Below are 25,399 nucleotides of genomic sequence, written 5' to 3' on the forward strand. Positions count from 1 at the left end.
CATTTTGGCTATATTTGACAGTATATACCTCTTTTCATACCTGTTGTGCACTACTCTAAAATACTTCATTTTAAGTTCTCTAGCATCAAGATTGCTCATTATATTGATTTAAATTTTTATTTCTTTTACCTTTGTTTTTTTTTATTTCAAAGAATATTTCCAAGTCTGAACTCCTTAAACTCTTATGACAATGGATCTAGGATCTATAAAGTGAATTTATTATTAGTGTTCAAATATTTGGACCTTTAGTAACTTTATTGTATTTTGCCTTTCAAAAATAGGTGCCCAAACCAGTAGACTATTCTTGCCAGCCATGGTGAGTATTAAAAAATATTTTATTTATGATATATTTACTTATTTACCTATATTTACCATATAACTATAGTTACTATAAATTTAGAGTGTGGGTTTTTTGGAAAGGGGAGTAGAGTTATATACATACTTTGTAACCTCTATACATGTGTTTACCTACAAAGGACAATGCCACTATGATTTAGAGATTTTTTTTTTCTGATTTCCATTATTCTGTTAGAGGTTGTGTCTTAATAAATGTATGTCTCTCATATATATACATATAAAACTAAAGGCTTCATAAATGCCAAGGAAGGGAACAATGAACACACTCAAATACCACATGTGTACCCTAGATTTAGAAAAGCAGATTTCAAAAAATACCAGAGAAGATCCAGTTGAACAATTAGAAAACAAAACAAAACAAAAACTTGACAGTGTAATTGTGAGTTATCTCAATGAATGAAAGAAAAGACTGAAAAGTCTTGTGTAGATACTTAGGGAGGAGTCTAATGAACTTAGATTTTAAAATACCTTGTACAAAAGATATCAAGAAATCAGCAAGTATTTAGTAAGTACTGACTGTATACTAGTTATTATGCTAAATATGCAGACCTCAGAATACATACAGAATAAGGCATACTTTTTTTAGAATAGTGTCCAGAATGTTAATGTTCCAAATTAATTGAAGCTTGAAAAAAGAAATGCTAATGAGACTAAAAAAAAGATATTTTTAAAGCAATATTTGCAGTATTATATACACCTTTGAAATAAGAAGTGGTGATAACTAGGTGTTTTCAAGAAGTTACTAAGAAAAGGTTTTCTAAAGTAATGTCATTTCCTATTTTTGTTAGGTTCACTAGACTAGAAGATCAAGTCAATGACATATATTTCATTTGACATGTGAATTTATAAAATATGTAGTACAGTGAATAGTGTCAGGGCCTGTAGTCAGGAACTCATTTTCCTGAGTTCAAATCTGAACTCAGAATCTTACTTGCTATTGTGACTATAGGCAAGTTATTTAACCCAATTTGCCTCAGTGACCTCAATTGTAAAATGCCAAAACATTCCTAGTATCTCTGCCAAAAACAAAACAAAATAAAACAAAAAACCAAATGGATTTACAGTCAGGAATGCAAGAGTTAAAAATTATTAAACAACAAAAACAGAAGTTTGTAAGCCTATTTACCTAATGTGTTGTCTGGCCAACTAATTTAGCTAGATGACTACCTACCTGTAAAAGGTTTTGCATAACAGATTTATCATATAGGATTTTGGATAAAATGGCTTCTAAAACCCTTTCCAGGTCTAAAATTCTTTTATTCCATATGGATATATGTATAGATTGGAGGAGAAATGGTAGCATAACAGAAAGAGAGTTGATCTCAGAATCATGAAGAACCAGGTTAAAGTCCCAGCCTCTGATTCTAGAATCTGAGTGACCCATGAGGAGGCTGCAACTTCTTTGCACTCCCAAGCAACTCAAGAAGACCATATATTATGGATTAGTTAATAGTCTTCATGAAGAGAGGGCATTTTTTTTTTCACTTTGAATTCTCTGTGTTGATTAGATCATAGAACCAGAGCTCAAGGAAAAAATGCCCCCCAAACATACCTATTGTACACATGAATATCTCCATGCAAGTGTAGCAATGGCCCTAAAATATGCATTGATGAACATAAGCAATATAGGACTTGCAATGCAAGTCTTCAATAGTTTCTGAAGCACGGGTATCAGAACTAAGTTTAGTTAAATTTTGTTTGTGCCGTAATCCTGAGTCATCCTTGAATTAAAAAAAAAAAATCGCACTTCTATAAAGTGATGCAAAAAGAATGGTATGTTTTTTCATGTTTAACAAAATGACTAAAACAGTCCTGGAACACCTCTTAATTTAAAGGCAATTGCTTAAAATATCAGAAATATCACTATTAAAAAAAAAATCAGATGGGATAGAACACCCGGAGACTGGATAATTTTGGTATAGTAATGGAGGTAGGATTCAGTGTTATCTTTGCACTGATACCCATACAGGGAGATGCTGTTGTGATAATGTCTACGGAGCTTGTGCTATAAACCTGGATTGAATCAAATATCCAATACCAGCCCCTTTATGAGCCATTTCCTGTCCACCCCTCTGATCTACCCTAACACACATAGTACAGGAAAGATAAAAAAGAACATAGTACCACTATGGGAGCACCACCATCCTATTCCTCCCAGTCTCTATCATTCCTTCCCCTGCAAGCACTCCCTGACTACTACAACATGATTTGTTTGCACCAAATGTGCAATCTTTACTGTCCCCAACCTACTTCAAATCATGGCTGATTCTTTCAAGTATCCTAAATCACTGGAGCAGCAACAGCCTTCCTGTGCTTGACATTCCTCAATTCCCTGATAGAAATGTCATTTTAGGTACCTGTTCTTTCAAGTGGCTGCCTTTGCAGAGTAAATGTCTTCTCTTCCACTGGAAAGGCAATATTTGGGTGTTTTCCTGTTGTTGAGTCTGACAATCTTTTTGCATAATGTGTATTGAAAATCTAGATCCCCTTCATTTAAAATGCCTAGATATTTTGTTCATATTCTGGAAGCTAAAATATACAAAAGCACATGAAATTTCTAGATTTGTCCAAGTCTAGCTCAGTTTCTTAATAGAGTTGCTAGCTAAGTTGTTGGGGTATTTATTCAATAATTTTAATTAGTTGTTTTTGCTTAAGTTAGTCAAGACCTGTACCAATTTTGAGTGAGTCTGCAATGTATTCCTAAACCATACCCTTCCTTTTCACTGATCCCATTCTAGCCATTGGCTAAACTCTGTCCCAAATTCCTCCAGGGGTCTTGGAAATTGAAGTTGCTCAAGGGTTTGACAAGAGAAAGTGGCAGTAATAGGAATCTTCTCTGCCATGTTTATCTGGATGAAATTGAAATCCTCATTTCCCTATAAATCTTAAGTGAAAATCATAATAAAAAATGAGTAGGCCCCTGGAAAACAGTATCAACAACATAAGTGATCAGGTTGGAAACCTCTGTGAAAAAAATTTAGCCATGAGAATAGAAAGACACACCTTCTTTTTTCCCTCTAATTTAGGGGTTTTAAAATTTTTGTTTGTTTGTCATGGAACTTCTTCACTATATAATAATACTTGTGCACTCTTCCTCAAAAAAAGGTTTTTTAATTAATAGAAGGAAATGCTAAATGTCAGTGAGAGGTTTGTGAAAATAAAGATGCAATTTTTTTTTTTCATCCAAGTTTCCAGACCCTTTGAAATCCATCCATGGATCCGTTGGTAGTTTGTGGATCCCAGGCTAAGAATCCCAGTTTAGTCATTCCTAACATGTCATTACTGGGTGTTGCAGTCACAAAGGTAATGATTTCAGAGGCAAAAACTAAATGAGGCTGAAAATGAGATGCACTTTACAAAATAAATAAATCCATTAAGAGTCTGGGAATTCAGGGCACAAGGGAGCAGTGTGTATAACTCTTGCATTATATGCTTGCCAAAATGTAGGACTTCATGGCAATTTTTATATCTTATTGTGAATAATATTCCTGCTTATGAGTAACAGGACAAATGAAATGAAACTTTTGGAAGATCCTCATTATTTCAGCTACAGAGATATGAGGGCAAAAAAAATCTTTCAGGGATGAAGATAGAGAAAAATTCCATATAAAAATTCTATATAAGATATTTAGTAACATTTTCTTCCTGATATCTTTCCTTTTCTATTTTTCTCTATCTTTAAAAACTTTTTATCAGTCTTTTGTATGGATGGATATATATACACAGGTGTGTATATCTATATCTATATCTATATCTCTCTCTATATATAACCATAATTCCCCTCAGTATTTCTCCTCCTGCCTCCCAGAGAACCATCCCTCATACAAATGCAAAGAATATTTTAAGTAAATAAAAAAAAAAAAAAGAAAAAGAAAAAGTAGAAAAAATTAGCGCAATTAATTAATACATTGAAACAGTATGAAAATACCTGCAATGTGTAACACTTATAGACTTTCCACATCTGGAAAAAGATTGAGTTAGGTTAGAGTCTCAAAGCTCTTCTTTTGAATCCTGTCTGTTCTTTATAATTTTGCAACATTCACTTTTGATTTTTCTATGTGTATAGAAAGTGAAGTTCTTTTCCATTTTTATTATTGTCATTACTAGTATTAGTTTTCTTGGCTCTGCTTATTCCACTCTGCATCAAGTCATATAGTATTTTTACACTTTTCTCTATTAATCACACATATCATTTTTTACATCAAGGTAATATTCTATTACATTTATTTACCACAATTTGTTAATTCATTCTCCAATTGACTGATACCTATTTTTGTCAAATATATGCTTTCATAAAGAATAGCCTTGTGAGAACTGCAATATAGACTCAGAGTAAGCATTTGTTGACTCTTAGTTGGAGGTTATGAATATTCATGAGTGTTCAATCCTCCAAATAATAGGACATTTTTTTTTAAAGAGATACTAACTAAGGCTTATTTAATTCCTAAAAAGAATTCATCTTGTCTTGAAACATGGTCATTTTCAAGTCAGGGGGAATGTGAATATCTCAAAACTTATTAATATCATTATTCCTTTAATCAAAACAGGTTTTTCCTGTGGGCTAGATCATGTCAATTGCAATAGCCAGGTCTGAACTTGTAAAATGAAATGGAAGATTGAGGCAATTATGAAAATTATTTAGACAAAGCTATTTTCAAAAGTAGCTTTATCTGAATTATCTATATATTTGAAACAATTGCTTCTTAGGTATTGGTTGTGGTAGAATTTTCTGGAGAATTGGTGAAATATTACATGTTGGTCATAGAAGTGTGGTCGTAGAATACTGATTATCTGAATAGCCTTTTGTTTTATTTTTTTTTTCCTATTCTTATTCTGCATGGAACAGTAAACAATATTTCTTTATCTTCAGTTAAATGTTTTTGTTGGAAGCTCCTGATATTATGAATCACAGAACTAAGATAATTATTTTTTTAATTGAAAGACAGATTGTACATTGGATAGAGGATTGACCCTAGAGTCAGTAATACCAAAGGTTATAGATCTAGAGTTAAATGGAATATTATTCTATTCCATAGGTTCTTAACCTGATAAATGGGTAGATTTCATGGAACCTTTGAACCTGGATAAGGAAAAATTTCAGTTTTATTTCAACTAATCTTACTAATCCTATATATTAACATTATTGTCAAAAGAGGTTAGAAAGGGCTACATCAGATTGCTAAAAGACTCATGAGACAAAAAAAGCTAAGAAACCCTTCTCTATTTCAAACCTCTAGTCTTACAGATAAGTAAATTTAAGCCTAGAAAGAGTAAATTCATCAGTGTCACATTGCTAATAAGTGACTGGTCCTAAGTCTCCCCCCCATCTTTCTTAATTTCAGGGCCTTTTCTTTGTTAATTATTTCCTATTTATCTGGTATATAACTTGCTTTGTATACATTTGCTTATATATTTTTTCTTCCATTAGATTGTAGTGGACCGGACCTTTCCTTAAAGACTTGTATCATTTTATATTCCAAATACTTAGCACAATGCTTACCACACAGCAGTCACTTAAAACATTTTTATTAATTGATTGATTCTAAGCCCAGTGCTGTATCCTCTAAACCATATATGGCCATAAAAAGCTATTATGGTGACAGAAAAGATAAAGAAATAAACTAAGAAGACAGCAATGTAAAAACAGCTACAAATATATCATCAGAGAAAAATGCTAATTGGACCAAAGCCTAACAAGAATTTTTAGAAGAATTAAGAAAGAGTGATAAAGGAAAAATTTAGAAAAGAAATGAGTGTTATAAGAAATGTGTGAAAAGATAATTAACAGCTTGGTAAAAGAGATACACACACAAGTACAAAAACAACTTAAAAAAAAAAAACATAATTGGCCTAATGGAAAAAGAAATAGAAAAACTTGCTGAAGAAAAGAACTCCTTAAAAAGCAGAATAGGTCAAGTGAAAAAGGAGGTAGAAAAATTCACTAAAGAAGTGAATTCCTTAAAAGGAGATTTGGCCAAATGAAAAAAAAAAAGATACAGAAGGTCACTGAAGAAAATAAAAAATAATTTCTTAAAAATTAGAATTGGGCAAGTGGAAACTAATGACTCCATTAACATCAAAAAACAATCAAACAAAATCAAAGAAATGAAAAAATAGAAAAAAAATGTGAAATATATAAACACCTAATCTGGAAAAGATATTGAAGAGAGATGATTAAAAATTTTTGATTTACCTGCAATCCTTGATTTTAAAAAGACCTGAGACATCATATTTTATTTTACCTGAAGCACAATAGATTCTGCTCCAGCCTTTTACCTTTACTCTGTATATATTGCTCTGCTTTAAATGTGTTTCTTGTAAACCATATATAGTTGGATTGTATCTTTTAATCTAGTCTAATATCTGCTTATGTTTTATGGGAGAGTTCACCCCATTCACATTTACAGTTAAAATTACTAATTCTGTATTTCCAACCATCTTATTTACCCCAAATTAAACTTTTCTCTTTCCTTTTCTCCTTTCCCTCCTTCCCAGTATTTTACTTATGAGCACTACTTACCTCAAGCAGTCCTCCCTTGCTAGAGACCCTCCCCCTTTTTTATACCTTTCCCCTACTATTTCTCTTTTTCCTTCTATTTAGCCTACCCCTTCCCTTTTCCCTATCCCCTTCCCACTTTTCTATAAGATGTGAGATATTTCTCAGTGAAATCAGATATATCTAATATTCTTTCTTTGACCAGATCTGATGAGAGTAAGATTCATACAATACTCATCACCCTTCCTTCTTTCCCTCAAATATAATGTTTTCTATGCTTCTTTCCTGAGATGTAATTTCACTTATTTTACCTTTCCCCTCCCACCATCTTTTTTTTTTCTGTTCCAATCCCCTTTACATCTCTAGTTTCCTTTTTGTATTATAACAGTAAAATCAGATTATACATGTACTCTCTATGTATACCCATAACAGAAATACAGTTCTCAAGAGTTTTTTTTTTCTTTTTACCTTTTTATGCTTCTCTTGAATTCTATATTTGGAAGTCAAATTTTTTGTTTAGCTCTGGTCTTTTCTTCAGAAATAAATGGAATGCACCTATTTTATGGAATGTCCATCTTCTGCCTTAAAGAAAATGCTCAGTTTAGTGGGGTAGTTTATTCTTGGCTACATTCCAAGTTCCTTTGCCTTTCAAAATATCAGATTCCAGACCCTTCAATCCTTTAAAGTAGAAGTTAATAGGTCCTGAGTAATCCTTATTGTGGCTCTTTGGCATTTGAATTGTTTCTTTTTGGCTGGCTGTAATATTTTTTCCTTGGTAGTTCTGAAATTTAGTTATGATATTCCTTGGGGTTTCAATTTTGGGGTCTCTTTTAGGAGGTGTTCAGTGAATTCTTTCAATGATCATTTTACTTTCTGACTTTATTATATCTGGGCAGTTCTTGTTGATGATTTCCTGAAAGATAGTGTCTCTGTTCTTTTTTTCATCATGTATTTTAGGGAGCCCAATAACCCTTAGATTGTCTCTCCTAGATCTGTTTTCCAGGTTGGTTGTTTCCCCAATTAGGTATTTTGCTTTTTTCTATTTTTTTCATTTTTTTGGTTTTGCTTGACTGATTCTTGTTGTCTCATTTCATTTTACTTTTCTCCTCAGTAGTGGAGGAGGTGTGGGAGGAAGGGGGAAAATTTGAAATGCAAAATTTAAAAAAATAAAGAATATCAAAAATAAATAAGAACTTGAAAAATTAAGGAGGATTAGAAAAGGCTTCTCTTAGGAGGTGGGATTTTATTGGAGACTTGGCAAAAGACAAAGAAGACAAGAGGCACATATAAGGAGGGAATGAATCCCAATTATATGTAACAACTGCTGAAAATATAAACATAATGGAAGATTGTCTGTCATGCAAATAACAACAAGGAAGCAAAGATTATTGAATTGTAAAGCATAATGAAAGGAGTTAGAAAACTAGAATAATAGGAAGAATCATATTAAGAAAGACTTCCAAAGCTAAAAATGAAATATTTAATTAATTAGTGGAAGGACTACTTCATATGAATGAAGACTTTTAATAGAATGAATCTTAGAGAAACTTTATCTTCACTGAAGGGAAAGAACATGGAGGAATTGTATAACTGATATCCCTGATTTGGGCAGGATTCATCTGGACTCTTCCAGACCTAAATAAATATCAATTCTGTTTCCAGTTTCAAGGGAAGGATTTTTTCAAACTCCATTAATCCTCCTCTCTCCTCCTTCCCCTCCCCCCAACACCTATTGCACAAAGTTGGAAGATGATGTGTTCTATTTGAAGAACTGTGCAGAGACCAGTGTTGCTACTCTGAAGAGAGGATAGAAGGGAGTAAAGGGTATGAAATGTGTCAGATACAATGAAATCACAGTTTCTTCAATGGAACCACTCAGATCTGCTGTAGGACAAAAATATCATTTTAGTCCCTGCTATTTCCAGATATATTAACAATATCTGTCTGCTATTGTTTCTTACAGGTATGCAGGAGCAATGGAAAGACTGCAAGCAGAGACTGAACTTATTAATAGGGTAAATAGTACTTACCTTGTGCGACACAGGACCAAAGAATCAGGAGAATACGCAATTAGCATTAAGTAAGTGGGACAAAACCTTTTATAGAAATTACAAATTTCCTGTGGTCATAATTGCTTAGGCAGTCTAATATGTGTAATTCTTGATGCTGAAAATGGGGGGATCTAATTACACCAGTGGTAATGCATAGCCAGATAGTTCATTAATACATAAAAATATCTGTTAGAAGAAAAAAAAAACTATATTAAATGTTATGGGCTGCTAATTGGTATATTACACTTCTCTCCTATTCAAGAATTTTAATGAAAAATTTGTATCAGCAAATTCTAGCCATGAAAATTACTTGGTAGTTCTTATGGTGTTTCTACATCTATTCTTACTGGATATTTGGGAAATGAATGTGGTTTAGTGATTGACTTAAAGATTGACTCTTTCTGTCATTTCCTTGTGGTCTATTCCCTATGCCTAGATGCTGGCTGCATCTTCAGCCATATTCTAGTAAATGTATTTTGTTAATTAGCTGTCAACAATGTATTGGCATAGGTATACATTTTGTCTTTGGAATTAATTCCTGTAATGTTATTGGGGCATGCCCTCTGGTAATTATTGATCTGGGCTGATTAAAAACACATTTATATTCATAAGTTATGCATTGCCCACAGGTACAATAATGAAGCAAAACACATCAAGATTTTAACAAGAGATGGCTTTTTCCACATTGCAGAAAATAGGAGATTTAAAAGTTTAATGGTAAGCATTGATTAGGTTCTTTCTCTTCAATGTGTAGTGCAGTCTCAATGTTAATTCTATGCCTTCCCAGAAGTTTGGCATCCTGAAAAGTTATTAAAGGAGAAACATCTATTATTTTGCGATGGGCTCAGTCATATTTCAAGATTTGGCTTCTCAGAATGCTTATGGGAAGAGATGAATTTTTAAAATACCCAACAACTTTGTTGCTAAATATTTGGGGCATACTGTTAATTTGCAACACATTTTTAACCTGTTTTTCTGTCTTAAATATTCTGAGTATTCTTTTCATGTTCATCAATTCATAGAATCAGATAATTTCTTTGGAGGGGTCCTTAAAGAACAATGTGGTTTTTATAGAATGAATGCTAGATGTAATTGGAGGTTTTAAATCCTAACTTGGCTATTTATTATCTGTGTGATTTTGGGCAAGTGAAGTTAGATTTCTTGGACATCATTTTCTCATCTGTAAAATGAGAGGTTTAGAAAAGAAAACTTTTATTAAATACTTTCTGCTATTATATATACTTACTACATATATTCTGCCAAATGCTAAAGATATACAGCAAGACAAACATAATGGGAGTGATTCTAATGGGAGTTATAACCTGCAAGTGAATATAGGTACATACAAAATGTACACTGAATAGATGGAAAACTAAGGCAGCTGGGTGGTACAGCAGATAGAATGCCAGAGCTCTTCTAGACTCATCTTCCTGAGTTCAAATCTGACCTCAAAAACTTATTAGCTGTATAAGCTGGGCAAGTTTTACCTCAGTTTCTTCACCTGTAAAATGAATCAGAGAAGGAAGTAGAAAACCACTCCATCATCTTTGTCAAATCTCAAATGGGGTTGTGAAGAGCAGGACATGACTGAGGCAAATGAACAAAAACAACCAATATTGAAATTATTTCTAGAGGGGACAGCTTTAGCGAGTTCAGGTGAGAGAGGAGAAGAAAGGTTTGCAGAAGGTAAGACTGACCTGTGTTGAAGGTAGCCAGGAAAACCAAGGGGGAATGTAAGAAAGCAATTTTCTAAGCATAGAGTATATCCAGTGCAAACAGTATCATATTTGAAGAACTGCAAAAAAGGCCAGTGTGTCTACATTGAAGAATGGGTGGAGATGAGTAAAAGATATGAAACTGGAAAGGGAGGAAAGGATCAGATTCTGAGGAGCTTAAAGGCCAAATAGTATCTTGGGAATATCTAATTTCCAGTTCCAGGTCTCTGATCTTATAGTCCTCTGAGATATGATTGACTTGTACCTTGGACTAACCATTGAGTCCAATACTCACACTTATTAGATGAGAAAAATCAGGTTCTGAGAATATAGCAGATTATTCAGTCATAAAGCATTTGTGCTAAGCATTATCCCATTAGATTGTAAACTCATTGAGGGTAGAGACTCTTTGTATTCTCAGTGATTAGCACAGTGCCTGGCATGAGACAGACTCTTAATAAATGGTTGTTGACTGACTGATAAAGCACTAGGGATACAAAGAAAGGCATAAGAGAGATATTGCTTTCAAAATGCTCAAAGTCCAAATGGGAGAGAAGAGCAAAAACATTTAAGTACAAATAGGATATATTCAGCATAAATTGTACATAATCTCAGTTAAATTAAGGGGAATTAGTAAAGGCTTCTTGCAGAAGGGAGGACTTGAGCTGAGATTTATAGGAAGCCAGGAAGTTAGGAGTTGTAGATGAAGAGGTAGATTTCCAGGTACAGGGGATAGTCTGAGGATGGAGTGTTCTATTCAACATCAGGGAGGTCAGTGTCACTGGGTTACAAAGTAATTCACAAAGTATGTGGTTGTGATGATAATGGGGATATTGTAAGGTGTGAAAACTGGAAAATTAGGAAGGGAGTAGGTTATGGAGGACTTTAATTTTATATTTGATGTTTTATTGAAGAGGAGTGTGTCATGGTCAGAATTAGGCCTTAAGAAGATCAGTTTGACAGTTGAGAAGAGGTTGAACTGGAGTGAATTGGAGAAACAAACAAGCAGGTTATGATAATATATAATATAATATAATATATATAATATAATATAATATAATATAATATAATATAATATTATATTATATTATATTATATATATAATAATAGTCCAAGTATAAGATGATGAAGGCTTCAATTAAGATGAAGAGAAATCAAGGTAATCAAGAGAAAAGACAGTGAGTTCACAGAGGTTAAAAGTTAATAGTAAAGCAAAAACTAGAAACCAGGCTTCCATATGTTAGATCTAGTCATTTTTTCTTGTATTGTACTACCTTTTGTATTGTATACTTAGGGGATGTATATTCTTTTTATTGACACTTTTAACAAATATGATTAGAAAAATATGGGGAAACTAAATGGCACGGTGGACAGAACACCAGCCCTGGAGTGAGAATTAGAATACAGCCTTACTTTGTTTAACTTAATACTTAGTAGCTGTGTAAGCCTGGGCAAGTTACTCAATCCTAATTGCCTAAGGAAAAAAAAAAAGATACTAAATCTTTTCCTTCTATATTCCTTCTCTTGATGATCCCATCTACTTCCATAGCTTTGAATATTAAGTATTCTAAACCAATTGGGTCACTACCCCATATGGGATTGTATAATTGAATGTGGGGGTTGTGAAATTATGATTTATTATTAGTAAAGTTTGATTTGTATACCTATATAAAATGTAATGTAAAAATTTCTCAGGTGAAAATGGGTCTTAGGTAGAAAAAGTTTAGGAAACTCTGTTCTAAACCCACATCTATACCTCTGATTTCTGCTCTGAATTCAAGATCTATTTTTGCTGCCTTTCTCCATTTTGAAGTTTTATTGATTCCTAATTTCTGAGTCAGAGGATGTCAGATTGGTTTTTAGAAACCACTCAATCCAACTAGACCGAAACCAGAGGCCCCATTACAATATCCTTGACCAATGATCATCTAGGCTTTTAAAAATCTCTAAAATTGAATTTGACCAGGAGTAACAATAATCTGATTCCTTGTTCAATAATATTCTTCTTATCTGAAATCACTTTCTAGCCCTACTTCTTTTTTTTTCTAGCCCTACTTTATCAGACTATTTGTAATATTAAAACCATAGAGCTAATAGCAATTTTAGAAGCTATTTGGTTCAAACTCCTCATTTTACAGATGAAGAAATGGAAGCTCAAAATTGTGAAATGACTTTCCATATATCACAGAGCTAATGAATAGCAGAGCTGAATCCTGAAGCCAGTTTTTCTGACTGTTCAGAAAGCAAGAGTGCTTTTCTGCCCAAAAGGCGCTTGCATTCTTTTGGAGGAAGATAGCACTAGAAGGAACCAGAGAAGGAGGCAAAGTCTAAAGGGTTCTTTTACAAATCTAGAATCTCTACCCCTGAGTACATTCTTTGATTTCCTTGTAGATCCTGATCTCCCATTTCTTAGGTTTCAATTTTCTAATTTGAGTTTCATTTCTCCAATTTAATTCTTCATAACTCTGTAGAAACTAGGCCACCATCTAATTCTCACAATCTATATAATTATTTGTTTATTTATTAGCTAGGTAAAAGAGGCCGTTTTTGGCTCAATCGCTCTACCTTCCCTTAATCACTAAATGGCCATGACTTTAATAAAACTGAGACCTATTGACCTTCCCTTAAAAAGGCCAAGGTGTCCCATTGCATGCAGAGCCACCTCCAGTCATCCTGACCTATATCTTGCCATTGGTGAGTGACTCTGGAAAGGAAAGTGCTGCAAATGGCCTTGCACAGCCCTCCCTCCCTTAAATTCAATTCACTTGCATCTTATGGCATCACCTGTCTGATGAAGTTGTTCTCTTTGAGAACAAAAGGTAAATAATAACAACAATTACTTTTCTATGCCATGCTGATGCATATTCTCTTAAGACTACAGCAAGGGTCTCTTGATCAGTTTCTCCATCTACTGTCTGCCCTCTAATCCATCCCTTACAAACTTCCTAATCTTTTTTTTTTTTTTTTTAATTTTAATAGCTTTTTATTTACAAGTTATATACATGGGTAATTTTACAGCATTGACAGTTGCCAAACCTTTTGTTCCAATTTTTCCCCTCCTTTCCCCCACTCCCTCCCCTAGATGGCAGGATGACCAATACATGTTAAATATATTAGAATATAAATTAAATACAAAATAAGTATACATGTCCAAACCATTATTTTGCTGTACAAAAAGAATTGCACTCTAAAATATTGTACAGTTAGCCTGTAAAGGAAATCAAAAATGCATGCAGGTAAAAATATAGGGATTGGAAATTTGATGTAATGATTCTTGGTCATCTCCCAGAGTTCTTTCCCTGAGTGTAGCTGGTTCAGTTCATTACTGCTCCATTAGAACTAATTTGGTTCATCTCATTGCTGAAGACAGCCAGGTCCATCAGAATTGATCATCATATAGTATTGTTGTTGAACTATATAATAATCTCCTGGTCCTGCTCATTTTACTCAGCATCAGTTCATGTAAGTCTCTCCAGGCCTTTCTGAAATCATCTTGCTGGCCATTTCTTACAGAACAATAATATTCCATAATATTCATATACCACAATTTATTCAGCCATTCTCCAATTGATGGGCATCTTCTCAGTTTCCAGTTTCTGGCCACTACAAACAGGGCTGCCACAAACATTCTTACACATATAGGTCCCTTTCCCTTCTTTAAGATCTCTTTGAGATATAAGCCCAGTAGTAACACTGCTGGATCAAAGGGTATGCACAGTTTGATAGCTTTTTGAGCATAGTTCCAAATTGCTCTCCAGAATGGCTGGATGTATTCACAACTCCATCAACAATGTATCAGTGTCCCTGTTTTCCCACATCCCCTCCAACATTCCGCATTATTTTTCCCTGTCAGTCTAGCCAATCTGACAGGTGTTTAGTGGTATCTCAGAGTTATCTTAATTTGCATTTCTCTGATTAATAATGATTTGGAGCATCTTTTCATATGGCTAGATATAGTTTCAATTTCTTCATCTGAAAATTGTCTCAAACTTCCTAATCTAACATTCTAGAACTTTTCATACTTTTAGCTTTTATCCATCTTTGCTTCCTTACCTTATATTATGCCTTTTCACGTTTGTGATGGTCTAGCCACAATGAGCTATTCAGTGTCACATAAAGATCCCCGATACTTTGCTGCCTTTAGGTCACTTCTGTGTTCTCTGACATCCTCTCATCCTACTCCTTCATCTGTTGAAATCCTACTTGTTCTTGAAGATCTAGCTTAAGTGACATCTCTTCATGTTTCATGGGTTGCTTTCAGTAAGAGTTTATGGGGCTATTTGGATTTTTGAAATTAATTGTTTGGAAGATACTATTAATTTGCAGTCAATTTCAATTTTCTATCTTCATTCCATGTGCTCATCTCCATCCTAATCAGTTCAATAAAATCAGATGATGGGGTATGTGTTGCAATAGAAAAAAATGATGCTTTGTGGTACAGTGGATAGAGGATAGAGTACAGATCCTGAAATCAAGAGGACCTGAGTTCAAATTTGTTGTCAGATACTTACTAGCTATATGACCCTGGGCAAGTTACTTAACCTGATTTATTCCAGAAAAAGTAAGAAAGGAAGGAAGAAAGAAAGAAAGAAAAAGAAAGAAAGAAAGGAAAATGCTGAATGTAGAAATGAGTAAATTGAGGTAGCTAGAAGTTGGATGACATTCATGCACACATGGGTAATGTGGGACCCAAACCAAAAACTAAAACCAGATCCAGGATCCTTTCCATAATATGTTGCTTTTTGATACTATTATAAGCTAATATCTGTTATTACACCATAACTGTTTCAACCTCAATCTTATCCTTTGTAAGCCTTAAAAATACTGTGGAAAATCTTAAAGTACATTAGAAAACTGTGATGTTACATCATTTTATAATATTGCTAACAGTTGTGTTTGAATGAGAAAAACAGAGATAAGATTCCAAATTTTCTTTTAGAGATGAATTCCTAGTATCACTTTCAAATTGAGACAGGTTTATTCTATAGTGATAAGACATTTGGAGAGAATATTTCAGATGCATTTTTCATATTGTGCTAAGTAAGTCTTTTGCATTGCATCATTATAGGTTGCTCACTCAACTCATTCATTGAAGCATCAAGCAAATGATACTTACACAACACTTACACAACACCCTTCCAGAAAACATCTAAAGCATTTTGCAAATAAGATTAAAGTCTAAACCAATTGTGGAAAGTTTCACAAATCACCCTGCAAATGTCCATCCATATTCTTCCCTCCTTCCCTCCTCCCTCCCTCCTTCTCTCTTTCCCTTCTTTCTCTCTTGCCCTCCTTCCACTTCTTTCCTTCCTTCCTTCCTTCCTTCCTTCCTTCCTTCCTTCCTTCCTTCCTTCCTTCCTTCCTTCCTTCCTTCCTTCCTTCCTTCCTTCCTTCCTTCCTTTCTTCCTTCCTTCCTTCCCTTTCTTCCTTTCTTCTTTCCCTTCTTTCCTTCCTTCCTTCCCTTCCTTCCCTTCCTTCCTTCCTTCCCTTCCTTCCTTCCCTTCCTTCCTTCCCTTCCTTCCTTCCTTCCTTCCTTCCTTCCTTCCCTTCCTTCCTTCCCTTCCTTCCTTCCCTTCCTTCCTTCCCTTCCTTCCTTCCCTTCCTTCTTTCTTTTCTTTCCTTCCTTTCTTCCCTTCCTTCTTTCCTTTCCTTCCTTCCTTTCCTTCCTTCCTTTCCTTCCTCCCTTCCTTCCTTCCTCCCTTCCTTCCTTTCCTTCCTTCCTTTCCTTCCTCCCTTCCTTCCTTCCTCCCTTCCTTCCTTCCTTCCTTCCTTCCTTCCTTCCTTCCTTTCTTCCTTCCTTGCTTCCTATGCATGTATGTTTGTATTTTTTTTTTTGTCTATTTGTCTTCCTACCTTAGTATCTTGTCATTCTTTCTTTGATGATTTAAAAAAAAAATCTCACTTTTTGTTTGTAAACAAAAGTGAAAAGAAAGCATAGAAAAGTTCAAGAGCAAATATACTATGCTTGTAACTCAAGGAGTGAAGAGTAGGAAGTAAAAGACATGCTTTGAAATATTATGGCAGTTCTGAATCAGTAGCCAAACTCTAGCATCTTTAACTGCTGGAACTGACTTCAGTTCCCTCCAAGAATCTGGACCCTGTTAAGGTTTCTAGCAGTAGAAATTCTGCAAGGAACGAAAATACTTGAGGATGGTGGCAAGTGGAAACACAAATAATGTATGACAGGAGCCTAGCTGGAAGGTGAGAAAAGCATGTGTGGGGGGTCTCTACATCTCTGCCAGATGTAGCAGCTTGAGCTGTAGCCTGAAGAACTTCCTTGGATAGTAATGAGATATCTCTACCTTGTAACTAATATAGGCCTTGAAAGAAAGCTACAGGGCTAAAGATGACTACTAGGAGAGGAGACTTTGAAAGTTGAAAAAATATATATATTTAAAAATCTCCCTTCAGAGAAGACAAACCAAGAGGATGAAAGGAAGCACCACTGGAAAGGGCCAATCAATATCTGCTTTCTGTTGTTTAGGTTCAATTCAAGAAAGATAGTCCCTATCCAAGGCTGCTTATTGTAAAGCCAGTCAAGCAGGGTTGATATGGATTAATAGGCATGTGATAAGACTCCATCTGCAAAAAATTCATCCACTGTATAGGAAGCAGCAGAAACTCACAATTGAAGGAACTTGTTGTAGAAAAAGTAGTAAAAAATTAAAATCACAGGTCAAAAATGAGCTGTATTGATATTACATGTAATATATACATATATGACATAGATGTGCATATGTGTACATTTTATACCTATATTTCTAATCCTATATGTGTATCTGTATATGTATATATAATATGCAAACACATTTCTTCCTTGACTTACTATTCATACTGAAGGCATTGTAAATTAAAAGTGATCCAAACAGTTCAGGACATAAGAATGTGTCCCTGCATCAACAGATCAATCTTCTTTAAGACTGATCTCTCCTTTGGGATTTTAGAACAGCTCAAGCACTGAAGTTAATAACAAATACAGAAAGAAACATAAGTTTACTTTCTGCCATTTATATTTGCTTTCTTTCATAGGCAAAACAGTGTATGCAATAGAATGGGCTAAAACTGACCAGACAGTTTAGATAGCTAATATTCTTTATGATCTTGGATAAGACAATACCTCAATAGCTTTCTCTGTAAAATGAGATTGGTCATAGTTGATTTTCCTCAGTTTTGCAGATAAGTTAAAAAAAAAATCTTAAAGCTGGAAAGTTTCACCCATCATTTCCTATTTATTTATATGTTGGAGAGTCAATGCATGATATCATAGGATCTTAGATCTAGTGCTGGAAGGTGCTTTGAAGGTACTTTCATCTAAATCCCTCATTTTTCAGATGATTAAACTGAGGTACAAGAATATTAAGGGGCATGCCCAAAATTATACTGGTAATAAATGTCAAAAGTCATATATGACCATGGGAATCCCATAGGCTTTATGAGTTTGTTTCTTGACCAGTAAAAAACAATATCTTTATTATCTGATCATTTTCAGTTATGTCCAATTCTGCATGACCCTATTTGGAGTTTTCTTGAAGGAGATATTGAGTGATTTACCATATCCTTCTCCCTCTCATCTACAGATGAGGAAACTAAGGCAAATGGGTTAAGAGACCTGCTCAGATTAAAACAGCTAATAAGTGTCTGAGGCTATATTTGAACTCAGGAAAATGAGTCTTCTTCACTCTGGGCCTGGCACCTTATCCACTACTTGCCTGTATTACTTGTGAAATTCAAAAGAAACATTGTATTTAGAGTATTTCACAAATGTTAAAGCAACATTTAAATGACCATTATCATCCCTCAGTTTCCTCTTCTGTAAAATGAGAACATTAATAGCTCCTACCTTTTAGAATAACATATAGTGAGGTTCAAATGAGATGACATAAAAAAGTACTTTGCAAATATCAAAGAAATAAATATATTTTTTCACCATTGTTATCATTATCAACATTAGTGTCAGTCAACATTTTTCAGTTTGGAAACTATATAATGACAATGAATTTGAGTTGTACTTTGGGGAAAGTTGTAAAAGTCAAATACCTTTCTAACCTCCTTTTCGACATTTAACTGATTTCTCACAGAAAAATTCTCCCACCGAGAACAGGTATAGAAGAGAAGGTAAATTGGCTTTCTATAAGAAAAAATACTTTCCCTCTCCAAGGTCTAGGATCATGTCTGTGATTTTTTTAATGGTTTGATGTCAAGTATGTTCAATCAGAATCTTTGTTTTGTTGTTGTTTTTTTAGTTGACTCCAGAAAAGTTTCTGATTCCATTATACACATATTAATATTGATCCACTTGCCAGAAAATCCAGGTCCAACTACTGCTCATAAGCTATCCCCATTGCCTGTTGCCTTGGTGACTAGAGTGACTGCTTCTCACTGATTTTTAAAAAATAAGATATGAGGTCACATGAAATAAGAAAAGGCCAGATTTTTATTTTTATTTTTATTTTTTTTTGTTTGTTTGTTCCTTGTAGTGTATCTAGAAGTCAGTGACTCTTAAAAACAAGTGTGGATTACATTGAGATATAAAGCCAAATAAAGATATGGATCTAAGAAATCCACTGGCTTATTTTTATATATGAACTAATTACATTTGAAAAGATTTATTGTATATATACGTCAGATACATTTATAGGTGAACTTGAAATACTTTGGGCTTGTAGATTCAGATTAAGAAGGAAATTTCTTATGTCAGGTAGCCAATCCCTTCCTTTTGTTGATGAGGAGACTGGCTCGGTGAAATGAAATCATTTGTCCAAGTTACCCTGGGTAGTAACTAGACAGCATAGTATTATCAAAGAAGCATACTTCTTGGAGTGGACTTGGAGTGGACAAGCTTTACATCTGTCAATCAATTAATCTAAAAGATTTTATTTTAGTAAATGTATAACATTGTGCTAAGTAAAGGGGATAAAAAAATAATAAATGAATCAATTCCTTTTCTACTAAACTGGTTTATGGTCAAGGATGAGTCACTTAAATTAGCTTTATATCAGTTTCCTAATCTGTATTATGAGGATAATATAACTATCTTTTGTGTGGGGTTCTTGTTGGGATTAAGTGAATCAATGAAGATGAATAAAAGTCACAATCATATAACCATATGGAGATGGATGTAAGCTATTTTAAGGTTCCTTTAGACCCAAAATTCTATAATTCAGGGAGAAGTTGATAGTGAGCTCAGTTTTTTAAACAGATTTCTAATGCACAATAGTCTGCAATTAATACATTTTAAAACTTTATTTTTAAGTAAATTTTTAAAAAAATGTTTAAGATAGCTATGATAATTGAAGACTCATGTGATAATGGGTTCCAGGTTTGCTTTGTCTTTTTTTTTTTTAATTTTCAAAAATACCAGAAGAATGTAGGTCCCTGAATATGTTGTATTTTCAAATTATTAGTATGTAATAACAATACTCTGGAGTCAGTCATATATAAATCAGCAACAGATGCTCTTGCAAGTGCTTTTCAAAAGTATAATTGGTGTCCTATCAGAAGTCAAGTAAAGGACATTAAAATCAAATTAGAATTTATTTCTTAACCTCCGTTTTGCAAAGTGTTAGAAGAAAAAAAACCTTAGTAAACTTTCATGTTTTATATTCTTAATATTTGGAACTACTCTGAAGAGGTTGATTCCAGAGGACCTAAGATTAAGCATATTACCTTCTGACTCATAAATGATGAACACAAGATGAGAATTTGGGGAGGGTAGATAAAGGGGGGATATGATTGATGCAGAGATTTCTTTTGCTTGATTCTGCATATTTTTAGAATTTTTTTTCCTTCAAAGAATAATGGGAAGGAGAAAAAATGAATTTTTCTTCATTTAAAAAAATAAATGAAAAAGAGGATATATGTATATATAAATACATAGTCTACCATATATATGTTTATATATATATATATATATATATATACACATACATATTTTATATATAAAAGTGTAAATATACACTGAGTTCACATCTTGAGCACAGTTTTGTGTATATATACATTCTAGATTATTCATGCTTGCATACACACATTACAGACACGTGTACTTGTGTAGCATCATATAAATACACACATGTATGCATATACATAAATCTATGTATATGTGTTTCTATCTAATCCAGAGTATATGTGCAAAAACTGAACTCAAAATATATATATATATATATATATATATATATATATATAGAGAGAGAGAGAGAGAGAGAGAGAGAGAGAGAGAGAGACCCCCCCAAATATTTCTAATACAGATCATTGTCTAGTGGGGGATATATTTTGTGTTAGTTCGAAGAACAAAAGCAGAATCAAATGGATGGAAGTAAGTGTAAGTTCAATGAAAAAAATAATGGTTAAAATTGTCCAAAAATCGTAAGCTTGCTTCAATGTTGAGAGCTTTCCATTCTTCAGATGGTTCAAGCAGAGAATAGATATCATAGATAAAAATTTTTTATCTTGGAGCAGTGTTTATTAAATGACCTCCAAAATTCTTTCCAACCCAATTGGATAATGATGATGATGGTGATGATAGACATCCATGAAGGTGGTTTGAACTTTGAGAGCCTAACATAGATCAGCTTAATTAAGTTTAACTTTGGTTTTTAAAATTATTAAAAACACTAGATTGTTTTTATTCTTTGAAATGATTCTTAAGAGTTATTGTTAAAAATTGAGGAAATGGATAGCTCATGTTTTCAGTAAAGTTGTTGCCTTCCCACTTAACAGAATTTTTTTGTATTTACAGTGTGTATTGTAATTAGGGGATAAAACAGTGAAATCAAAAGTAGTTTTTTCTTTGATTTTCTTTTCAACTGGGTTATATGGAAATCTAATAATTATATAATAAGATGAGTTTCACTAAAATTAAAAATTCACTCACAACTACAATACTATTTCCACTAGCACAGCTCTGATTTCTATACAGAACTTTAGTGGGACTTTTGAGGATTTCCTTAGAATTTTGATATGAAAGTTATTATTAAGAGTGTCAGAATTTTAGACTTCCAATAAAAAAGTGGAAGCAATTTTATATCCTTGACTCAAGAAAACCATAAGTGCACAGGTGTTATGACATATATTCTAAGACTTTCTCTTCTGGAGTCCAAGAATGACATCAAGAGAGCATTTCTTAAGCTTTGGTTTGGTGAATTTTGGGAATGAAGTTCCTTTTCCCTCTGTCTTTTAGGAAAAAATAGAGAAAACTTGGAATAGATATAGCTAGCAAGCAGCTGTATCCTGTTATGTATATTTAGGGGAAAAAGTATTCAGTAAAGAAAAGCAGTAATTGCTATGCTAAAATAGAAAATTGGTATAACTTCTGTTCATGTACTCTATCCCACTTTCAAATAATGGGATCTATTATATTCATTAGCAATAAGGTGGGGGTTGGGCCTCCCATTATAAATGGTTAGAAGAACCGGAACTGGTACTGGGTAGGTATCACTCACATCCTCACAGCTGGGGAGAGATTATCATTCACTTTCTCTTCTATGTATTTATGAAGAGTTTGCATTGTAGAGATTATCTTTGTACAGCATGTAATTGTGTGTCTGAGAAGTTGAATTGACTGAGAACAAAATTACCCTTATTTAAATCATCTTTGGTGCCTTTTTTTTTCCTGAAAGGAACTTGTCGAATACTATAAGCATCATTCTCTTAAAGAAGGCTTCAGGACTTTAGATACTACTCTTCAATTCCCATACAAGGAGCCTGAAAATTCAGCTGGACAGAGGGGTAATAGAGCAAGCAGCAACTGTGAGTATTGTGATTGTAATTTAGAATACTATTAGTTGTTTCTTAAGGATTAAAGTCACAATAACAGAGAACATCTTCATTCTGCTGTTTTGACAGATAACCAATTAATATGGTAATGCCTTGAACTAGGACTTTTTTTTCTGAAACTAAGCAGAATCAGGTCTGCTAACAGGTTTATGAAAGTCTCTAGCTACTTTTTTTTCTTCCAAATTTAAAATCATGTTTGTGATTGGAAATCTACCAGAAGTGTGTGTGGTATGTTGATTCACAATCTATTCACTTTTCAATGACTTTTGTATTGGCCAAACTATTTTTAACTTAGATGTAAGATTTATGGACATTATGGTATTTTACAATGCTTTTTGAATAAAGCTGACATGTAGTTCTCATGGCATTCTAACCAAGCTTATTCCAAATATTGACCAATGAAACTTTAGGAGATAATAACTAACTAGAGAATATGATCTCTGGGGGGGGGGGGGGGAAGGAGCATGTACTAAAAGTCCTTATTTCTTTTTGTAATATAATTAAAAGAGGAAATATCTATCTATGTATCTATCTTTTTCTTCCTTCCTTCCTTCCTTCTCTTCCTTGCTTCCTTTCTTCCTTCCTTCCTTCCTTCCTTCCTTCCTTCCTTCCTTCCTTCCTTCCTTCCCTCCTTCCCTTCCTTCCCTTCCTTCCCTTCCTTCCCTTCCTTCCCTTCCTTCCCTTCCTTCCCTTCCTTCCCTTCCTTCCTTCCTTCCTTCCTTCCTTCTAGAAGAATTTGTAAAGAATAAAAAATTGTGAATGGATTGAAGCATGCACTAGTGGAGAGAGTATTCATCATAAGATGAATTGAGATGCTGCTCAAAGTTAAGTAAGAGCATGTAAAAAGAATTAAGTGGTCCAATGAAAGCTTCTTCTTGCCCCATGGAATCTGCTGGACAATTGAGAATTCAGCTTTACTTTATGTTATCTTTTTTCCTAATCTCTTTAATTTCTACCTGCTTATGGGAACAAATGAGTACCATTTAAGACTCCATTAGAATGGAGTGGGACCCTTTAGAAATTCTTGTAGGATATTAACATTGTCACATTATAGGGGATTAAAAAAACCCCAACACATTATCTGTAGATTCTGATACCACAAACAGAATCAGTTGTGTATATAGTCTAATAGAAGCACATGTGAACATAATTTGTTACCTGATTGACAGACCCTTATTTGATACTTATTAGCAGTTCTCATCACAGTTGTCAAGAATGAATGATGAACATGTGGAACACTGAATGCTCTGACAGACAGCTCAAGTTACAATAATAGTGAAAGTGCCAATTAAAATGAAAAATGTGTCCTTTTATTTGGGGGCAGTCTATTATCATTTCCCCTCAATTATAGGGCAGTTTATCCACTCTCAGGGATGGTGTCCTTGAAAGGCTGTTTTTCTAATGTGTTTAGGAAATATCCGATAGTGTTGAAAATAGCCTTATCTACAATTTGTGAAATTGTCTATTGCCTTTTCTTTGCCCCCTATACCAGCCAGAGGAGGAAAGGCCAATGGAGATACATACGTTGCACTCACATCTATTAAGAACTAGATATAAGCCCTATTAACAGACCTACAGGACTGTCAAACAATTTCCTCTACCTTTGCAGTAATTTTCCTCTAATAAACCTTTTGGTGAAATTTTAGCTATATGTATTGCTATAAGGTCAAGGAGGGAGGAGATCCAGTTGATCAGATGTTCCATACAAGTAGTCCCTGCTTTATCCTGAATACTTGAAAACTTCCTGGTAGTCTCTGGCCATATTGACCTGGGTTTCTGGTCACAGGCCTAGCCACATGGGACCTCGACTTTTAAGATTTGGTTGCTCCCATTCAACATGTAAAGGACTCTTGCCATCTGGGGGAAGGGTTGGAGGGAGGGAGGGGAAAAATCGGAACAGAAGTGAATGCAAGGGATAATGCTGTAAAAAATCACCCTGACATGCGTTCTATCAATAAAAAATTATTAAAAACTCAAAAAAAAAATTTGGTTGCTATCCTGAGACTTCTGAATCACAGTGCTGTAGCCCTACTAACCAGATCTATTTTTCTAAGACTAGGAGGGTGGCTAGTAGCTAACACTATCTTCACTGAAAATCCTTTCTGTTCTTTGGATAAATAATGTTTTTTTTTTTTTTTTTTAAGTGTTGAATAACATATCAGTGCTTCATCTAACTTGAACTGACCAGAGTCAGGCTTATCCCTAACAGATATTTTGCTAATCAATAGATTACTATGTAGGGCTAAAGGAGGACTCACTTAATTTCTTATTTTATTTTATTTATTTATTTTTGAAAAAGTAATCTTTCTCCTTGCTTCTTTTACTAAGACAAAACAATTACTTTAAACATCCCTGCACAGCTTTTGAAAGAATTTGAGCCACCAACCAATTAAAATAGAAAAAAAAATGTATCCTTTTATTTGGGGCAGTAACATTACACATCAGTTTTTTGGTTTTTTTTTTTTTTTTTAATGAAGCATTTTTTAAGAAGTGCTTCAAAATTTAATTGTAGAAAGAAAAATATTATTGCTTAGATGTCTAATGTCTATTATTGCTACCATCATAATCATATTAAAGCACAAACTCACATAGTTCACTGTATATACTGACCTTGAACCACACCATGTTTCATATCCTACCCAGTTAATTCACACTGTCCAGCTACTATAATAAAATTAATACCACTATAGTGAAAGGCTTTGGATGTGGTTCCACTAACAACCCACTATGTTTTCTTTCTTTTTCCTGCTCCCTTTTGATGCTTTGCTCAGTGAATTAGGATATCAGTCTTTGAGGAGACTGCCTTTTTTTTTTTTTTTTTTTTTTTCTTTTTTCTTTTGTACTTGGGGCATATAATGAACACTTAATGAATGTCATTCATTCGTTCATTCATTAAAACTATCTCTATCCACTGAATTCCTACTCTGATGCTTCTTTAAAATCTGATTGCGATTCTTGGTCCCTGAAAACCCCAAAGGAAGCCAAATTATTCCAGATGCTACCAAACT

At 33.8% G+C, this 25,399-nt stretch overlaps 1 protein-coding gene across 2 annotated transcripts in view; it reads left to right on the forward strand.

Moving 5' to 3' along the window:
• The window catches only part of VAV3 (vav guanine nucleotide exchange factor 3), a 451,154-nt gene that overhangs the window by 409,258 nt on the left and 16,497 nt on the right, over positions 1-25,399 (forward strand). For both annotated transcript variants that reach the window (XM_051993189.1, XM_051993190.1), the window contains exons 22-25: positions 282-316; positions 8,817-8,933; positions 9,534-9,621; positions 22,235-22,364. In XM_051993189.1, the coding sequence (XP_051849149.1) occupies positions 282-316; positions 8,817-8,933; positions 9,534-9,621; positions 22,235-22,364 (370 nt within the window). The remainder of the gene's footprint in view (positions 1-281; positions 317-8,816; positions 8,934-9,533; positions 9,622-22,234; positions 22,365-25,399) is intronic.

Source organism: Antechinus flavipes, chromosome 4 (assembly GCF_016432865.1).
Source record: "Antechinus flavipes isolate AdamAnt ecotype Samford, QLD, Australia chromosome 4, AdamAnt_v2, whole genome shotgun sequence".
NCBI lineage: Eukaryota > Metazoa > Chordata > Mammalia > Dasyuromorphia > Dasyuridae > Antechinus > Antechinus flavipes.